Source organism: Branchiostoma lanceolatum, chromosome 1 (genome assembly GCF_035083965.1).
Source record: "Branchiostoma lanceolatum isolate klBraLanc5 chromosome 1, klBraLanc5.hap2, whole genome shotgun sequence".
NCBI classification, from domain to species: Eukaryota; Metazoa; Chordata; class Leptocardii; order Amphioxiformes; family Branchiostomatidae; genus Branchiostoma; species Branchiostoma lanceolatum.
Genome location: NC_089722.1, coordinates 15,945,006 through 15,963,592, shown reverse-complemented (window position 1 = coordinate 15,963,592; position 18,587 = coordinate 15,945,006). Strand labels below are relative to the sequence as shown.

Below are 18,587 nucleotides of genomic sequence, written 5' to 3'. Positions count from 1 at the left end.
TGGGACCACCAAACAAATATCTGAGCTTGTGTGGTCGGGATGAATTGACATACATGTCATTTCTTAATCCTTGATCAGATATGTCATCCATTATCAGTAGGGATAGGATTTCAGCATTATATAAGGTTGTCCACTGTTAGCATTAAGTTTGTGACCATCACTCTAGATCAGGGCCTGTAAATTTGCATTTATGCAATCACCGACCCAGTGCATGCTGGGAAAATGTCCACACAGTTAGCAATGATCGTCACACATCAAAGTTAGTGGACTGTTGGGATAGGTTAAGAAAACTGTATACTTTCAATCTTTCCACAAAAACTATCTGCTTTTTGCTTCCCTGTTTGGTTATACTCCCAATATATTTGATGCAAGCTAAGGGAAAGTTTACTGTACATGTATGTAGCCTCTCCTTCTCTGGTTCTTGTTGACAACCAAGCCTGTTACTCTCCAAGCAGAGGTTGGTGGCTAAGATTGTGACCTTTTTATCCTGTGCCCCGTTTTCTGTCGGCTCTCCCCACCAAGGTACGGGATAAAAAGGTCACAATCTTCCCCACCAACCTCTGCTTGGAGAGTACAAGCCTGTCTACCTTAGTTCACAGAGCATGCGTACGATGGTCAGGGCATGTTGTGAGGACGCCAAGGACATGCCTCCCTCGGGTGGCATTGAACTAGATCCAACAATTAGGAAAAAAAAAGAGACAAATGACTTGGAGAAAAGTCATGCAGGATTTAGAGGAGTTGGGTTACATTTGGGAGGGAGCCACACACTGGATAGAACTAGGGCTGACCCCAAAGTTATGGCCGCCCATAGGAAAGCATGTTAAGATACACTGAAACAAGGCTTCATAAAAGTACTAGCCCAAACTTCAATCTTAAAAATTCTTCTACACTGGAAAGTCACAGGGGTCTAGTTGATAACCATGTAAAGACAACAGAAGGTTGTACAGGTCAAACTCTGAGGAAAGCTGCCAGTTTCAAAGAAACCCTACCTTTGACCCCAGATTTCTGATGTATCCCTCCAAATGACCCAACAACTCACATCTATGCTCTCGCCCACTAAAACGGCAAACTAAACAACCAAAATGGGAAAGCTAAGACCCTACCTGTTCCTTCTAACCCAAAAAGTCTCCAGATTGGGCAAAAAATTTCAAGGAAAAGAAAGGTTTGAAAGATTTTAAGTAGGGACTATAAAGGTATTCCAATTTTAGGAACTCTACTGCGCCACGCAACTTTGGGGTCAGCCCTAATACTCTGTGGTGGCCTGCATCATCATCATCAGCTGAACTGTTGTGAAGGGAGAAGGAGGAGGTACCACATGACTTAACAAGCTGTCAGAGATTGGAGTAATTGGTTCCCCTCCATTTGAGGTGGTACTGAAAATTGGGCCATGTGTCACATGTGTCAGGAGCTGTGTGTGAAGCATTTCAGACATTCACTCCCAACAGCAACCTACCATTGGCATGTCAGACATGGGGAATGAAAGCAAGGCTGGAGCCAGGGCTGGGAATTTATGCAGGAGTAATGTCTCAGTACGTTGTAAGGCCAGTGATGTTTGGCAGTGACTGCGATTCAGCCTTGTATGTCTAAAGTAAACGTGACATTGCTTATAATCTCCAAGCAGATCTAATGGTTGCGAAGATCGTATCCAACTGGCAGAAGAAGTTTTTATTGCAACCTAAGATCTGCGATAAGTCAGCTTTAACAAAGGCTAATAACATCCAATTGTTACCTAATCAAATTGTGCTTGTGTTAATGAGTTTATTACTCTCCGTCCGCAATAAAAACTTCTTCTGCCAGTTGGATACGATCTTCACAACCATTAGATCTGCTTGGAAATTATTGCCTATACATGTACAGTATATACATTATGTGTTATAAATATAATGACAGAGAAAACAAAAAACCTACAGCGCAAAAAGCTGTGTTTTAATTTACCATTTACACATTTCCTCATAACCCACTCATTGATACACAGTTTTCCGCCACCTCTCCCAATCCACCCAAAAGCACATTTTTCCCACACAGAATATGTAATATCTTTAAAACCAGTGCCCAAAATGGCGAATTTCAAAAAGCATCGTTTTCCTTATATGAGGACAGGAGAACACATATTCGGTGTCTGTTAATGTTGTTTTTATCGACCTTGTTCCAGCTGCATAACTTCATAACCAATACAAATTTGGTGTGTAATTCCTACCTTGGCAGGCTGAAGCTTAATATGCTAACCCTACAGGTCGTAGAGATATTAGTAATTTCTCTCAGACCAAATCCTATTATACAGAACTATACTTTTTTTACAATTTACAGCAGTTAATTATAACAATACACAAAACAATACACAATGTAGGCGTTGTATGCTACAAGGCTGACAAACAAGTACAACATATAATGTTACCAGGAACCTGAGGATAGTCAGAATTTGTGTACATTTTTCATGTGGCAGTTTTTTTTTTTACAAATTCAGTGTCTACATGCTACCTTAAGGGTCGGTAAGCATTAGCCCAAATTGCATATCTGCTTAAAAATTACACAAAGGTACCTGTTGATTGTGTCTATGTCACCATTTCATGTTCTGGATTTCCAAATGTCAAATAACATACTACTACAAGGTCAATCATAGTTGGGAACAGAGCTGAAGATGTTTCTGAGGTACATGTAAATGTGCTACAATAGGTACAAAAATATACTGTTAGGCTAGCCCCTGAGGCGTCGCCAAAAATACAACTACATTTTGGTCAGTACAGATCCTTTCAGCTCCTGAGCTGTTATGAATAAATGAATGAACGGTTCATTATGAACATTATGATCAGAAATGTAAAGTATATTGCAGTCACAGGCTGAACTGCATATTTTGATTCTGTCTGAATTATTACTGGAAATAACTGAAACATCATAACGGAATTTTGAGCAACTTAAATCTTTTCATGTTGCAAAAGATTCATAAAAACATGACATTGGGGTGTATTTCTTGGAGTGAAACATACAATACAGTACACATGTATGGAACTTATAGTCTGTATAAGGACACTAAACATGTGTACTAAACTCTGAACGCCTGTAAACAAATCACTTGTCCTCTGAGTAGTCAATACTTATGTCCTGTATCCATATTCCATGGTTACATAGTAACTTCATTCAAAGGCACTTTGGTTTGAAAGATCAAGGAGGTTATAACCTCCTTGGAAAGACGAAAAACAATCAGCTTTTCAACTCTGAATGAACAAAAATGCAATGAATTTTAAACCACATTTTAAACCGGTAACACCTTTCAGCAAAAATCGTAATAAATTTTTCCATAACAACAGAACAATAACTTGTAAAATTTTTAAAACCACATTTATTCTTTCAAATTACATTGCCTTGAAAAACTACATGTAATATTAGTTTAAAAATCTGAGTTCTTTTGAAATATACTGTCAGTATTATGCACATCGTGCACAATAAAAAGAAAACCTTTGAGAAACTTTTTCATAGAAAAATTATTAGAATTCACAATTCTTCTACACAACAAAACTATGGAACATGAAGTACCAAGTATTCTGTATTATACAGATCTGTATATATACGGATCTGTATATATACAGATCTGTTAGTGGTAGAAGAGCACATGCATGGACATAAGTTTGGAGATGTCAGGTGCACTGTACTTGAGGGTGGGACACAGATAATAGAAGACTACATCATCTTTCCTCTTCCCTATCATCTGTATCATTTTCATCATCATCATCCTCATCATAATCCTCCTCTTCATTGTCTTCGGTGTCGTCGAATGTTTTCGGTGTAGGTTGTTTTCTGAGGTTATCAGAAGTCCTTGAGACGAGGTTATCTTGAAAAGCAGCACTCACTATACGTTGAGCCTGTTCTAAGACTCTGTCCATTTCTGTCTCTGCTCTTGGCAAGCGTTCAGCATCTAATGTGCCACCTAATAAGGCATCCTTGGTATTAGGATAAGCGTTCTGTGGAAAAACTTTTCTCCCCTCAATGTGCATGACATGTTTTTGTGTCTCGTCTACTGGCAAGCTCGGTGCTTGTCTCGGATCGACTCTTTTGATTGGTTCCTGCGGAATTTTCGGTATCGCGGCAGCCCCTCCTGTGCCTTCGGAAGCCTTTCTTTCATCCTCGTATTCAGTTTCGTTTTCGTCGTAATCCATGTTGTCTGATCCCACTGCAATAACTGGCTGTTCTCTGGCGTAAGTTGTGAGTTTGGTTGATTTGCTGGTCATTATCTCCCTGTAGAGTAGATCACCTCTGTAGGCTATCTGGTCGGGGGTGGAGGGGATGCCCAATTTGTTTTTCAGGTTGTGGAAGATGTCGCGGACGAAGTAGTAGAATTCGTACTCCAGTCTCAATTTCCGTCGCATCTTTTCACGGATGAATGGCGACGGCTTCTGCTTTTTCGCAGTCTTGGAGGTGTTGTAAAGCTGCGTTACTGTGGGGAAGAGAAAGAAGTTATCAAATCAACCGTGTTAATTCCGCATAATTTGTAGGCAACCACTACCAAAGGTAAATCATAGTTTTGAATTAGTTTTAAAACATGACATATCTCCATCTTGGGACCCATGAAAGTGCCTGATTTAAGGTGGGGTTTATTTACAGAATGGCTGTATAGAATTTGATAGCAATGCATTTGATGGACAGTTGACATAACAGGAAAGCATTAATTTTGAGGGTAAGTTTTTATGGTCTGAAGTCTTGATTCCTTAGATAATGACGGCCTCTTTTTCTCCATTTTTTCATGAGATTGCATGCTTTAGGGGAGACGCAACAGTTAGCGCCTGCGCCTAGGCCCCACTGTGAGAGAGCTCAAGAAAAAACAAGGGTTTAAACCATTTCCAAAATCCTTTTTTGGTGGGATTATTGTGTGAAATCTGGGCAGCATAGGAGTGGCTGTGGTAGGATAGACTCTGAATTAGTTAACATAAATGGTCTGTCTCCAACTTGTGGGTTTTGGCACCCCCATGATATAGTGGGATGGTCTTCAACTGGGTGTCTGAAGCCTGCAGGACCTATCCAAGAGCTATGACATGTCTGATTAGGGGGGATTATCTGCAGACTAACCGTATAGAATTTGTCAGGAATGCATCTGATGACAGTTGACATAACAGGTTAGCATTTGAGGGTAAGTTATTGTAGTCTGATGTTTTGATTCCTGGACCATGAACCAGCTTTCGCCCTACTTTATGTTGTATGTTGTAGAAATTGTATATTGTTGTACCATAAATATGTAATGACATATGTTGATAGAGTTATTAGGACTCAAATGACTGTGTATCTCTGTTATATTGTATCTGGCCCTTACCTCTTCCCTCATGACCTCAATGAAAAGCGGCCTGAGTGCAGATTTGAGCTTATCATGAATAAACAAAGGTTCAAACAAACAAATAATGACACCTTCTTTTTCTTCACTTCCCCATAGGGCTACATGCATTACTGGCATTTATTGTAACTCTTTAGTCTCCCCTTTACTGGCATATACTGGTATTGTGACACCACCCCTAGTCATACATGTACCTGACCAGCTGCACACAAATCAGGCATTCCAGACCGTGCTAAATGTCAGACACGTGAAACATGTGTTTACCTTAGCGGCCTTCTATTCATCCGCCTTCAAATAAACATAAACAAGCAAGTACCCACTGGTGTTTAGCACAAGTACAACTGGTCCGCTGTCTTCTACCAATGGCCGGTCTTGGTCTAGACTATATCCATTTTCTGCTTGATTGGGCATGAAATTTCTGAAGTTTACCCCAAAACACAGAGGGGATACCAAAGAGGGCCATGTTTATTGTTGGTCAGTTTGTGGGGTCTCCAAGTGAACATGGAAGGGCAGGGATATGTAATCTATCAGCAATGCAGACTAGAAATGTATGGTACAGCTAAGTTTTATCTTAGTTAGTGCTACATGTACCTCTATCTGAAACCTCTTTTGGTGGTATTTTTTGGCCTGTAGGTAACCTTGTTCAATGTAGTTACAAGTTCAATTTTACAGCTCAATGTAGTTACAAGTTAAATTTTACAGCTAAATTTTATCTTAGTTAGTGCTACATGTACCTTTATCTGAAACCTCTTTTGGTGGTATTTTTTGGCCTGTAACATTGTTCAATGTAGTTACAAGTTAAATTTTACATATACATTTGTAAATGTAGTTACAAGTTTAATTTTACAGCTCAATGTAGTTACAAGTTAAATTTTACAGCTAAATTCTATCTTAGTTAGTGCTACATGTACCTCCATTTGAAACTTCTTTTGGTGGTATTTTTGGGCCTGTAGCCTTGTTCAATGTAGTTACAAGTGGTCAGTTTTAAACACCAGTAGCCAGGATTTATGGACCAGCACCTAAAGGACACAAACACATGAAACCTGACAATGCTGGGCTGAACACTTGAGGAGAGATCAAACTGCCAGATGAGACCCCTGAGTCTCACATCAAAGTTATACATGTACTGAAGTATTTTTTACTTTTAGCCATCTTTAACTTACATATTATAGATTGTGACTTGCATAACAGTCAGATGAGTACTTCAACAGTCATTCTATGGTATAGCCTACTTTTTTGCTCTAAAGAACTTTAAGCATGTTGTACAGGATCTAAAGATGGAGCCCAGCAATGTTTGTGTTCTTTCTGGGTGGAAACAAGAAAGGGGGCACATGGGGGTGAGGTCAGGAGGGGTCATCATGTCTGCAACAGCTGTAAATACAGCCTGGCTGGTCCTGATGACATCCCTGCTAATGGAACAGTCCAGAATGGCTCTCTTATATCGCTCCAGTGCACTGTTCAATCTCCAAGCAGATGGTAGGGGGCAAAATCATCATGTCTTCCTAGATACTCATCCCTCTTTTGGACAGTTTGACATAGAAATGAGCAGCTAGGAAAACATGACTATTTTGCAACCCAACATCTGCTTGGAGAGTGTGCACAGTTATTACATCTACTGTATAAGTTCTGGATGGACCTCGAAATCCCTTTTTTTTCTGCGTACCCTGCACTGGTGCAGTTTCCAGCCCAGACACAAGAAACCCTTGGGTTTACAAGATGGGGGACACCTGCTATAGGCTTCTTCATGTGTACAAATCTTGGTTAAGGTCGCAGAACACAGTATTAATGGGCGACCCCTGTCCCCAATAGTAGTTTGGGTATAAAGTAGTGCATCACATTGCTTGAAAAGGCCGTAGTTTTTCTTCTGTGGACGTTAGCGAGCGGAAACTGTGGTGAACGGTAGAGGAATACGTCAGTTTTGAGTGTGTACGAGTTGGATTACGATGTTTATTCGGTCGGCTTGTTTTCGCGCCTGAATAAGGTACCGCCTGACTACTGTGTGTCGGCTGCAGTATGATGACCTCCGCTGGGGGTCATATCAAAGTTGCTTTTAAAAGAGAATGAGCCGGCAAACTTAAGCTCGTTTTCACATATTTTGTAGAATGAACCCTGAAGTCAACCATAGTAAAATCTTGCACCTTGATTGTGCACCCTACTATAAAGTTTGAAGCGTTGAAGAGTCTCACTTTGGGGTCCTTAACCATGTGAATCTCTATAGGCGAAATACTGTGGTCTGCAACCTTAACTGTATCTGCCAGTATATAAAGAAGACAACGTACCCCATTGTGGTGGGTTCTCCCACACAGACATGGCTCCCTTGAAGAAGGTGGGCAGCAGGTGTTCCAAGACCCGCAAGGTGTCGTTGAACTCTTCCAGAATCCCAACAACAAGAAACTTGTCTAAGACGTTGTCTTTCGCCCTCTCCAGTGCCCATCGGGATGAATCCCTGGAATAAGACAGTAGAAAATCACATTAGATTTATACAATGATAATCCCTCTTTTATACTTACACCATTTTGCCCTCAACCCTTGAGAATATTCCTTTATCCCCAATCTTTCCCAAACTTTAATCCACCCAGCGCACCTTCCACCAGAAAGTCAGACAAACCATTCGATGCTTTCAGAGTTATGAACAAACCTACATGCTTGTGAAAACACCATCTATATATAAATATATACTGTGCAGAAATGTTTGTGGTGGTTTTATGTTTGCGGTTTTCAAGGCGATCGTTTCACCACGAACTCAAAACCACCACCAACATTTTTGTCCGATACTGTAGCAGTATGTGACTATAGCTCTGCCACAAACTTAAAACCACCGCAGACACTCCATTTTCCCCTAATAGCACGAAATAAAAACCACACAAACTTAAATGCATTTATAGTGAGTGATATCCTGGCAAAAGTGCAGAGTGACCACCCCAAGTCTGCTTGTGCATTGTTCTTACCGACTAGTCTCTGACGTATACAGAAACACATCGTCTCCGCCAGGTGGGAATGGCAGTGCTATCCTTCAGAGTTGGATTTAAGAGAAGCAGTGAATTTAATGATTTCCTTTATCAATAGTGTAATACTTGGATCAAGAATTTAAACTAATTGTTTCCTTTATCAAGTCTACTGTGTTGATGCAAATAATTGACTTGCATTGTTTGGTTCATTATCAACAAAGATTAATTCTGACAGGATAAAACAGGTTTCTCTGATAGTTGGATCAAGAAATGCCTTTGAATCAATTGTTTCCTTTATCAAGTATACTGTGCTGATGCATATAATTCCATTGCATTGTTTGCTTTATCATCAACCAAGATTAATTTAAACAGGACAAAACAGCTTTCTCTGATAGTTGGATCAAGAAATGCCTTTGAATTACTTGTCTCCTTTATCAAGTCTATTGTGCTGATGCCAAGAAATTGTCTTGAATCGTTCGGTTCATCATCAACCATGATAAATTCTTACAGCACAAAAGAAGTTTCTCTGACAGTTCAAAGGCTGCCATGCTGTGATAGGCTCTGGTCCAAGAAAACTTGGCTCTTCTTCTGCCATACGTATTGTCTGGGAATCTCTTCTTTCTGTATTGAGTAGTGGTAGAGGGTTTGTGTGGGTTCTTCTCTTCCTTTAGTGTGTTTTTCAGTTGTTGCTTGCCAAACAAGTACAAGCTGCCACAGTAGGAGCAAGCCCCCATGGCTACATGTATGTCAAGGTTGTGCATTATGCGACATTCTAAATACAAACAAAACAATCCATCATTGTGGGACAAACAAAAGGAAGAAATTCATCATCTTTTGTAGGTCATTTGGCAAATATTAATATTCATCCGTCTATGATTTGTATGTTGGGGAGCATGAGTTTGTAACAGATGAGCTTGTAACAGATTTGAAGTTGATGAAATGAACATTCAAACATACCTACTACAAGTTACATACACATATGCGTTTAGATAGACAGTTGTGATGAAATGTTTGACAATTCAAGCCATTGAAATCTACTTTTGAGATCGCAACTACTAAATGATAAACATCTTCAGAATCTTCTTTTATGTTACTGTAACATATTCCTGTAGAGCCTGATCAGTTTTTGTAGTACATGTACTTAAAAACTTCTAAATTTCAATTCAAGTCCTTTTCCATTCCTCTTTTTAACACCGTTCATGTATTTCTACCTATTCTAGATTAACCTGGGTACCATCCCCTGTATACTAGTAACTGCATAGTACTAGCCTCTACCAGGCTCCATAAGTCACTGGAAAAATAGTAGAAATTGGCCAAATAGACAGATAACATGCCAGAGGAGTTAGTTCGCCAAAGACGTTACAGTTTGCGACCTGTGGAACCTGGTAGAGGCTAGCATTGTACCGCCTTTTCACTTGCTTACCACAGAAAGGGAGAACCAGCAGTAACAACAGAGGATGGGACCCAGGCTACTTCTAGATGGGGCTTTTAAGCCGTCTCGCTATCCAGTGACAGACCCTTCGCAGACACATTTTAGAATAGCACTTACCACCTCCTAACACAACAGATAGCAGAGAGGACAAAAGAACCTTGAAGACGTACCTGCAGCCTGGTCTCTGTCCGCAGAAGAAGGGGATGATGTAGTGCAGTCCTCGCGTACACTCTACTTGCTCCTCCAGCACGCACGCATCGAAGCTCTGTCCAATCACAACAACAGGACAGTTTGTTAGCAAACGTTCATACAGTTGTCAGTAACACAGCATTGATTAAATCACTAAGACACAGTCAGTGGAATATGCAGGATGAGATCCTTTTTTCCTGTGTATGTCTATCATGTCAAAGCTTCTTGGCTCTTCATATCAGTGAATTATCAAAATATTCTTGCCCCTTCTTAAAAGAATATAATAAAATAATAAGCAAGCAAGCAAAATAATATGCAAAAACTGCCACAAAAGTTTATAACAAAATATGCCACCCCCATTCCTTTTTCAACCCTCCCTTATACATCCCAAGATATTATCTATTTTTGTACCACATTCTACAAGGCTGTTTGTTATATTTTTGCTAGCAGAGGATCTTAAATCGGCCCACTTTTTCTTCCAGACAAAAACAAAATATGTAAGCCCTCAGGATTAAGGATGAACATGGTCAGACAGCACTTGAGGCACTGGCAGACACTTCCTTTGTTTAGCAGCTTAGAGATCTGGCTGGGTTCCTACAGTAACGCCAGGGGTACCCAGTGAAACTTGTTGTTGTAGCGTGTATGTCATACATCTCCAGACCTGCCTCTTTAGGAAACACAACAGACGTCTTGGCCGACCAGCTGCCTGAAGAGTTTTCAAGAGACACGCAGACAGACTTTCAACAACTTTCTTCCACACCTTTTAAAGTGGACTCAGTCCGAGCTAACAAAACTATCCGACATAAGTACATTGCCAAGGAAGCCAGTCACAATAAGGCTATTCCTTTCATGATCATCAAGGAAGCTCACAATTTTTCTTTCTGTATCCTGGGGTTTAACCAAACATTATTTCATAAATACCAGTTTTTAAAATGTAATTTTAACATCTCTTCTACTTCCAATTCATTGCTTTGTGTTCAATGACATGTTGTAAAAGGGATGGTACTAGCACAACAGAGGTGTAAAGCAAGCATACCTCCATCAACAACACAACTTTTAAAAATATAGTTAACATTTTGACAATCAAAGTCCCAACAAAATTCCCAGTGTCAACATTAAGATACATTTACCTAGAACCACCAAATGTAATAAAACCTAACATTCCAATATCTCACATGTGTTCCCATATGTCCTAATTACGTGTACTTACATAAGTGACAATATGTATCACATTACCCCAGTTAACCCTGTCCTACCCTAAGTTACAACTTTCCTTACTGCTGAAGACAGGTAAGCAGCACTTGAGGTGCTTTTATCAGGGGCTAGTGGTGTTCACTTTCACTGTTGTCTAGACTCTTGCTGACCTACTTGACTGTGTGCCCACACACAAGCCTTCTACCTACAGCTTCAGTCTTACATTGGAGATGCTCATATCAGGGCCCATTGGTGTTCAATTTCAGTGTTATCTGGATGGTCTATGGCCTACTTGACTGAGTGCCCACCCACGCACACTTTGTATGGGGACACCTGATGTTAGTACAATGAATGTATAATAGATTTTTCTTGCCTACACCACACACCAGTCGATGTGCTTTCGCTACAATGGGGTTATACCGCCCTTTTAAATGAGTACAACCAAGGAGGTTAAATACAGTATTTTTAAAACCACCTTGGTACAACCTGAAAACTATACAATTAAAACTGTCCAAGACCACTCAGGGGACCGATAAAATGTTGTCAATGTGGACAGATGGGATTCTTAATGCTTGTGTCAATGGAAAAAATGTATTGAAGAGACCATCAAAATGTGATCACATTGCCCAGGTGGTCCTTACAGTCTAGGTGGTCAATTGTACAGGTTTGACAGTATTCATGTTACAAAATATCCTTTGTGTAGCCTAAGGCTTCACATTGGGCCCACCTTTGGTAACTTTGTCAAATACTTCTAGAAGTCGATGTTAATTGGTAGCAGCCTCACAGTTGAGCTCCTGGTGCTAATTATTTGGTAACTGGGACATCCTGGTTCGAATCTGGGTAAGGGCATCCTGGTTGGAGCTGCATTCGTCTTTCGGAAGGGACACTATGGGGCCCCATGATCGAGGAGGTGCCTCGAGCACGTAAAAGACATTACAACAGCCTCACTACTCAGATAGGTACATACTGGCTGTACTTCAGATGAATATATAAAACCGACTTCTGATGACTGGTCCATGACCTGACTCCTAGAACAACCATGTAGCTATCTGTTTATTTGCTCTGATACCATGTAGAGCAGCCCCTTGCTAGAGATGAATTGGTAGATAAAGCCTGCTTTAAAAGAAATCTTCAATAATATGACTTATAAACCAGTTTACATGTATACAGATGGTCCTACTCAGCTCCTGAACCCATCGCTCATGTGACAACTAATAGTTAAAGGATGGGCGGATTTTGTTGGCAGCCCTCGGGCCTAAGGGACCTTACTATGTGGATTTAATCACAAGAAATACACGCTCCTGATTGGCTGAGGAAAGAGGGTCATGTTCTAAACATCTCTAGATCTGATGCGGTACACCCTGTTCAATTAACAACAGCTTGAAACTATCTCATCCTTCCCTTGACCTTGGGGAAAAAAGCTCCAAACTTGAGCTAACAATGGCTAACGAGGACAAGGCTCCCTTGGGATCACACGGTTAACAGGTCCATTGACCCGATACACACTGGGGAAATTTTCTGGACGACAACGACAAAGATGTACATGTACGACAACAACGTACCCTGGGTATGACATTTTTATGGCCCGTCGTATGTTACAATACCCGCCATACGATGCACGCGGCCGATTCACACCCAGGAAAAAAGGCGAAGTACATGGCTTCTTTTCTGGGTATGCTTACACTGTAGTATTCATGACATCTCAGACGGATTGACGACTTCTCAAATCATTGCCTTGCTAATTGTCAGACAGACTGAAATCTAATGTAGATGTGATGACAAAGGTCAAGTCCCTAAAACTGTATCAGGGGTATCAGGAACAAGAGGGAATATTACCTAACAATTAAAGAGATTTTATAGTAAATGAAAAATCTACATATATAGGAAGACAAGCCAAAGAAGTGGAATACAACCCCTTATTATTTTATTATTAGTGCAATCTCACCCTCAAGATTGATGAACAATTATTTCCAACGCAGAAGGAGAAAGTGGCTGGATCAGAATAATGTCATTAAATTTGAGACAGTGTATAAAGGAAGTCCAGACCCTTCTCACATTCCATGTTTTCACCAGGAGATAGGTCAACACTATTATGGCACTTACCAGGGTTCTACTGATGAGATACACCTGAAGGAAGCTAACACAAAACAACTGTATACCTAGGGCTGTTCCATTACAGTATTGAGGAAGGAGGCTTTTTGACCCCTTGATCCTTTATTCACATTAATTTTCATATCTCCCATATGATCAGATCTTCTTGATAACAGATAAACGTCTGTCCTTTTCACAAATATCTGTCTTTTTCATAAAATTGCCCTCCTGTAAACATAATCAATGGAATGGCCCTCATTCCTCCCTTGGTGCTTAAAAAAAATGAAGTGTATGCACATCACACAGGAAGTCCCAAACATGTAAAATCACCTCAACATGACCTTTCGCTTTAGGTTGCAAAGGGTCATATAGAACTTAGAAGGGTACAGAGCCCTTGAGATATTTGACCTAGAAATGTGACCTTCAGACATGCCTCTCCTAGCATGTGACACTCCCATTCTGTGGTTTGAGTTTACTGCAGCACATCATTGATTCCCCAAGGCAACTGTCAACCCACTTTCCGAAATATTGCATTTTAATGAAACTAGGTAGACCATATAAGGTAATAGTCATTCATAAAAACTTTGCAAGTCAGTGCATCTCAAAACCTATGCACAGAGACCTCATTGTAAAACTCTGAAAAAGCCCATGGGGATTTGTAATCACATATCATACCTGAAAGGATGTACCAATGACAGTCAATTTATTAAAATATTGAATGGCTAAAAATTCTGTAGTGCTTCTTTACACCAAAATTTGAAAGGCCAGAAATTAAAATCTTCTTGTGTCAGGCACCAGAATACTTTTACGATGATAATGGCATAATTTTGATAGCCATATCATGCTCAGCCTAAGCTTGACAATTAGAATTTCTACATATAGCCGCTACGTACAGCATCGAGAATACAGTACACGTATATAAGCACCAAACGTCAGTTAATGCCAGCCTGTTCAGTTACAATGCATATCATGTTTTCAAAATATGACCTTGTCTTTCCATGTGTTCCCGACCCCTGTCACAAAAAACTGTCAGAGAAATCAACTACTCTGTAACAAAGAGGAAAAACACAGTCCAGGTGACACCATAGATTCCAGTTGTAGCTAAGATTTGGAGATTACTACAGTATAGGAAGTTTGCTAGACAAAACAGCACTAATGTCTGCAAAGTTCAGGCTGTTATCTGATACCAAAGAGTCAGAATAGTAAGACATAATCAGCTTCAAAACAAGGCCTGTAAATCTACAGTCAGGAAGTTAATATGTGTAGCTGTGGCATCTTGCCAACACGAACAAATTTGCAAAGAAGATTTAAGGTATCTAACGTTACATGTACATGTAACTTGTAACGTTGGGTAACATAAATTCGGGATTTTTCCGATGATGGTTGACTGAAATCAATCTAGCAGAACAATAAACCATCCTTTTTTTCTATTATTCTGTCAGTATCATGTACTATCTTTGCACTAATCATATATATGGTAGATTTTGTCTCTAGTCGTGCTGACACCATAATATTTCAACTTGAAACTACCGTCCGCCGCACGCACAATGACAGTGTTGTCGGACAGGGGGGCACATTAATTCGGGAGAGAAGATTCGTCTTGAATATCTTACCGCTTATCACATTTTATACAGCAGCTATTCGTTCCATCCTTGGCTTGAGGAGAGTGCTATGGATATAGACGTGTCCAAGTAAAAAAAATACACGAAAAAACGGCCGCACCGCACACATCAGGCCTTTGCTAACATCCCGTTTGTTGAGTGGGTTGAACGTCACTCAAAGTCGATCCCCACCGTCATGGCAACGTGTACATTATTCATGGCAAGTTAGCTGGATGCCGTAGCAATGGTTATACTACTATGTCCATGTGTTCCTTGTTGTGTTAGGAGCAAATTTTGAGGAAAATATCGTCTTCAGTCCACTATCACACGCAACATTTAGACAAAAAAGTGTTCCTCACAAACCTTTTGTCGTCTGCTTGACGACATGATTCTGGGTAACAATATGGCGGCGGGAAAATACACGTGCCGTAGGTTGTAGCAACAAAGAGGAGTTTTGATGATTGATCACACTTAGAATCCAGTTGCAGGTTAGCAAAAGAGATTGTAATAAGTTGTCTTGTAAATAATTGTGTTTAGCAGGCAGGAGATGTGACATTTGTCTTATAAACCAGCGAACAACCGTGCAGTGTGAGTCTCCCACGAAGTCCCCAGACTCTGTCAATAAGGGACGGAGAATTTTTGACGTAGCCAACTTCTAATGCATGGTTATCAAAGCTTTTCAGGCAGTGTTCTGAATGTGTTAGTCTGTCAAGTTTGCATTTCTAGTGGTATTACTGATGTTGCATCTAGCACATATCCCTAAATACCCCGTTTTCGAAAAATCCCGAATTTAAGTACCCCACGAATTTATGTTACCCAACGTTAAGTCACAGCCTTGAAACAATAACCTTCATCATCATAATCATAATCATCATTATCACATCATTTTTTTCAATAATGCCCTTGTTTACCCAGTGTCAATGATTTCAAACAGTGGCTGGAAGCAAGTTGTCTTCAAGGTAGAATGATTATCATTTGATTCCCATATCAACTTTTAACATTTATAAGAATTTTCCATTTCATCTTTCTGGTACTGATAATAGAACCACTGCCACCTGTTGAAAAGTACAACCATATAATTTCTAGTATCCAGTAATTCCTTTTTATCCTTGCTCAGCAGTTGTTAGTAATTACATTGTGTAAAGCAAAATCACAGACCAGGAATTCAGATGCCCTCTGGCTTTATTCTCCTTATCTGAGCAGACATCAAGATCTTACCAACATTGTGCCCAATTATTGGGATGGCCCTGAGAACTGGTCTGGCCTCCGTCCAAGACAACACCACAGTGGGACTTGAACCTACAACCTCCTGATTCTAGGGAGAGTTTCAGAGCCACTAAGTTCACACATAATATGTGATTAGCGTGCTTGGAAACAGCATACAAGGGCATTTATCTGTCTTCATGTCTAAAAGACAACAACAATGTGATGTATCAAAGGAAGGGGAAGAAAGATAAAAATGTTATGCATCATATGCCAAGACGCTGTTTTTGTGGGGGGACTGGGGGACTCATATATGAAAACCTAAGTGTAATACTAATAGTCCAAGTTATACTGCATGTAGTCTAAAAAAAAACACGAGATATCCAAACAGGAAGTTCTGCTACAGTACTGTGACAAGCCGCTAGGGGTCCCAAAATCTAATAATTCCAGGTATCATCAAGATCTACCCACCTACCAAATATCAAGACAATCCATCCAGGCCTTCTCCAGTTATTCTGCTTCTTTACATACACACACACACACACACACACACACACACACACACACACACACACACACACACACACACACACACACACACACACACACACACACACACAAACGCTACCCTCTGCATAACCTTCTCGGCGAAGGTAATAAGGCCATGGCACAATGTAGGAATTTTGGAATTCCCAATCTGACAGTGCAGGGAATGGGGACTTCAACTGCAATTCTGAAATATTTCCAAGATCGACATTTATCTCACATCCTAAAGTTAGCCATGTGACCAGTCTCTGAAGCTGGCATTAAAAGAAGGGGATCGGCCAGCTCAGAACAGATTACCCTTTGACATCAACTCTTTAGGAAGATTCTCCTGTATCCACTCTATCATCACCAGTCGTTCCCCCCAGGCACAACATTGAGCAGTCCGGCAAGTACGGTACACATCCAAGGCCAGTGTCACGACCAGTCTAAAGACAGATCAAGCTACCTTTCCACTTTGTTTGTTTTGATAGTTGGGCATCTGAAGAAAATGTTTCCAAAATATTTAGAGAAGTTTACTTAGGGAAAAGTACGCTGTCAATAGAGGAAGGCTTTTGACTAATGAGAAACTAGATCTCCATTGTAGAAGCTCCATTCTTCCCTCTCTAAGGAACGAACTTGAACTTTTCAATGTCAGGCTATAAAATGTGACAAAGGATTGATAAAACATCTACCTTCTTTTTCTGTCCATAAAATACTAAGAAAGAACACTGAGAACTTAACCTGAGTCAACAAAACTCTAAATATTCTGCCATACTGTTCATGCAACTTGTGCAATAAAACAGGTGTACAGATTAAGCTTGGGGACCCGCTTTTTAGCGAATGCCCACAAACGCCCACTCTGACAAGGTCCGCGCTGCACGAATCTCAGTTTTTTTGCTTGGAATATGTTCAGGTTGTGCTCCAATTAATAACATTTTGGCTGATATATTGGGCATTCGCTAAAAAGCCATTTTTGGTGGGCATTCGCTAAAAAAACAGTTAAGAATCTTCAAGTTCGCTTTATTTAACTTTGGATTGATGGATTGACTTGAAACTCAGGATTAATTAATGGGAGCACAACCTGAACATATTCCAAGGAAAAAAACTGAGATTCGTGTAGCGTGGACCTCGTCAGAGTGGGCATTTGTGGGCATTTGCTAAAAAGCCGGTACGTTAAGCTTGCACAGTTTGACTTTCAAATTACAGCAAACCAGTTGCTTTCATAACTTGATTAGAGGTGTGGACTCACTCGTAATCTCTCCTCCTCTGTCAGGTGGCCTCCTCTGTCATCTGACCTCCCATCACCGAATCTTTTGAAGTAGTAGGAAGATACCAGCCGGTCAAAAGGGTCTCGAATCATGTTGATGTAGATAGGCTGCCTTGCACCAAACCTAGAGTGGAAGAAAACAAAACAATACATCAACATTCACACATTTATGTAAATTTCAAACATAGAAAAGCATGTATACGAATGTATGACGAACTGCCATTTCTGGACTACTGGACCAGGTACTCATATCACTTGTAACATGTTTGAAAGATTTTCTTCTTTTTTTCATTTACAAAATTTGGTCAGGCAGTTGCAAAAAGTATATCGAGGTGTACAAGTTTTGTGACCTTATATGAACTACACATGTTGGCAATACGTTGTTTTGCTTCCACTCTGGTGAAAGTCCAACATGTACTCAAAGTTTGACTCAAAGTGAAGACTTTCTTTTCTTTTGTCAGAAAGTGAGATGTGTTTTCTTACCCTCCTTGAGTCCTTCCCCCCTTTCAACAAGACCAAAGCCCACCCATAGACCTTGCTATTGTTTGACACTACTTTATCGAAAAAGCAATACCAGCACAAGTTCAACTGACATTTGCTCCAGAGCCATACATCATGTAACAGTACCGCAACCTTTATAAGTTAGTCGCAACAGGCCTTACGTCTGTTGTTGATATACTTTATCGATAAAGCAATACCAGTGCAAGTTCAACTGACAGTTTCTCCAGAGCCATACATCATGTAACAGTATATACCGCAACTTTATAAGTTAGTCGCAAAAGCTAGGTTTCTAATGGTGGCAATCTGTTGGGGACTTTTC

At 40.2% G+C, this 18,587-nt stretch overlaps 1 protein-coding gene across 3 annotated transcripts in view; it reads right to left on the bottom strand.

Moving 5' to 3' along the window:
* Positions 1 to 1,905: 1,905 nt before the first annotated feature.
* The window catches only part of LOC136437418 (uronyl 2-sulfotransferase-like), a 48,421-nt gene continuing 31,739 nt past the window's right edge, over positions 1,906 to 18,587 (bottom strand). For 2 of the 3 annotated variants that reach the window (XM_066432029.1, XM_066432037.1), the window contains 5 exons: positions 17,750 to 17,891; positions 9,868 to 9,962; positions 8,266 to 8,328; positions 7,597 to 7,763; positions 1,906 to 4,429 (listed from right to left, as the gene is read on the bottom strand). In XM_066432029.1, the coding sequence (XP_066288126.1) occupies positions 3,681 to 4,429; positions 7,597 to 7,763; positions 8,266 to 8,328; positions 9,868 to 9,962; positions 17,750 to 17,891 (1,216 nt within the window). In that variant the 3' untranslated portion in view covers positions 1,906 to 3,680. The remainder of the gene's footprint in view (positions 4,430 to 7,596; positions 7,764 to 8,265; positions 8,329 to 9,867; positions 9,963 to 17,749; positions 17,892 to 18,587) is intronic. The other variant, XM_066432042.1, reaches the window with a different exon arrangement.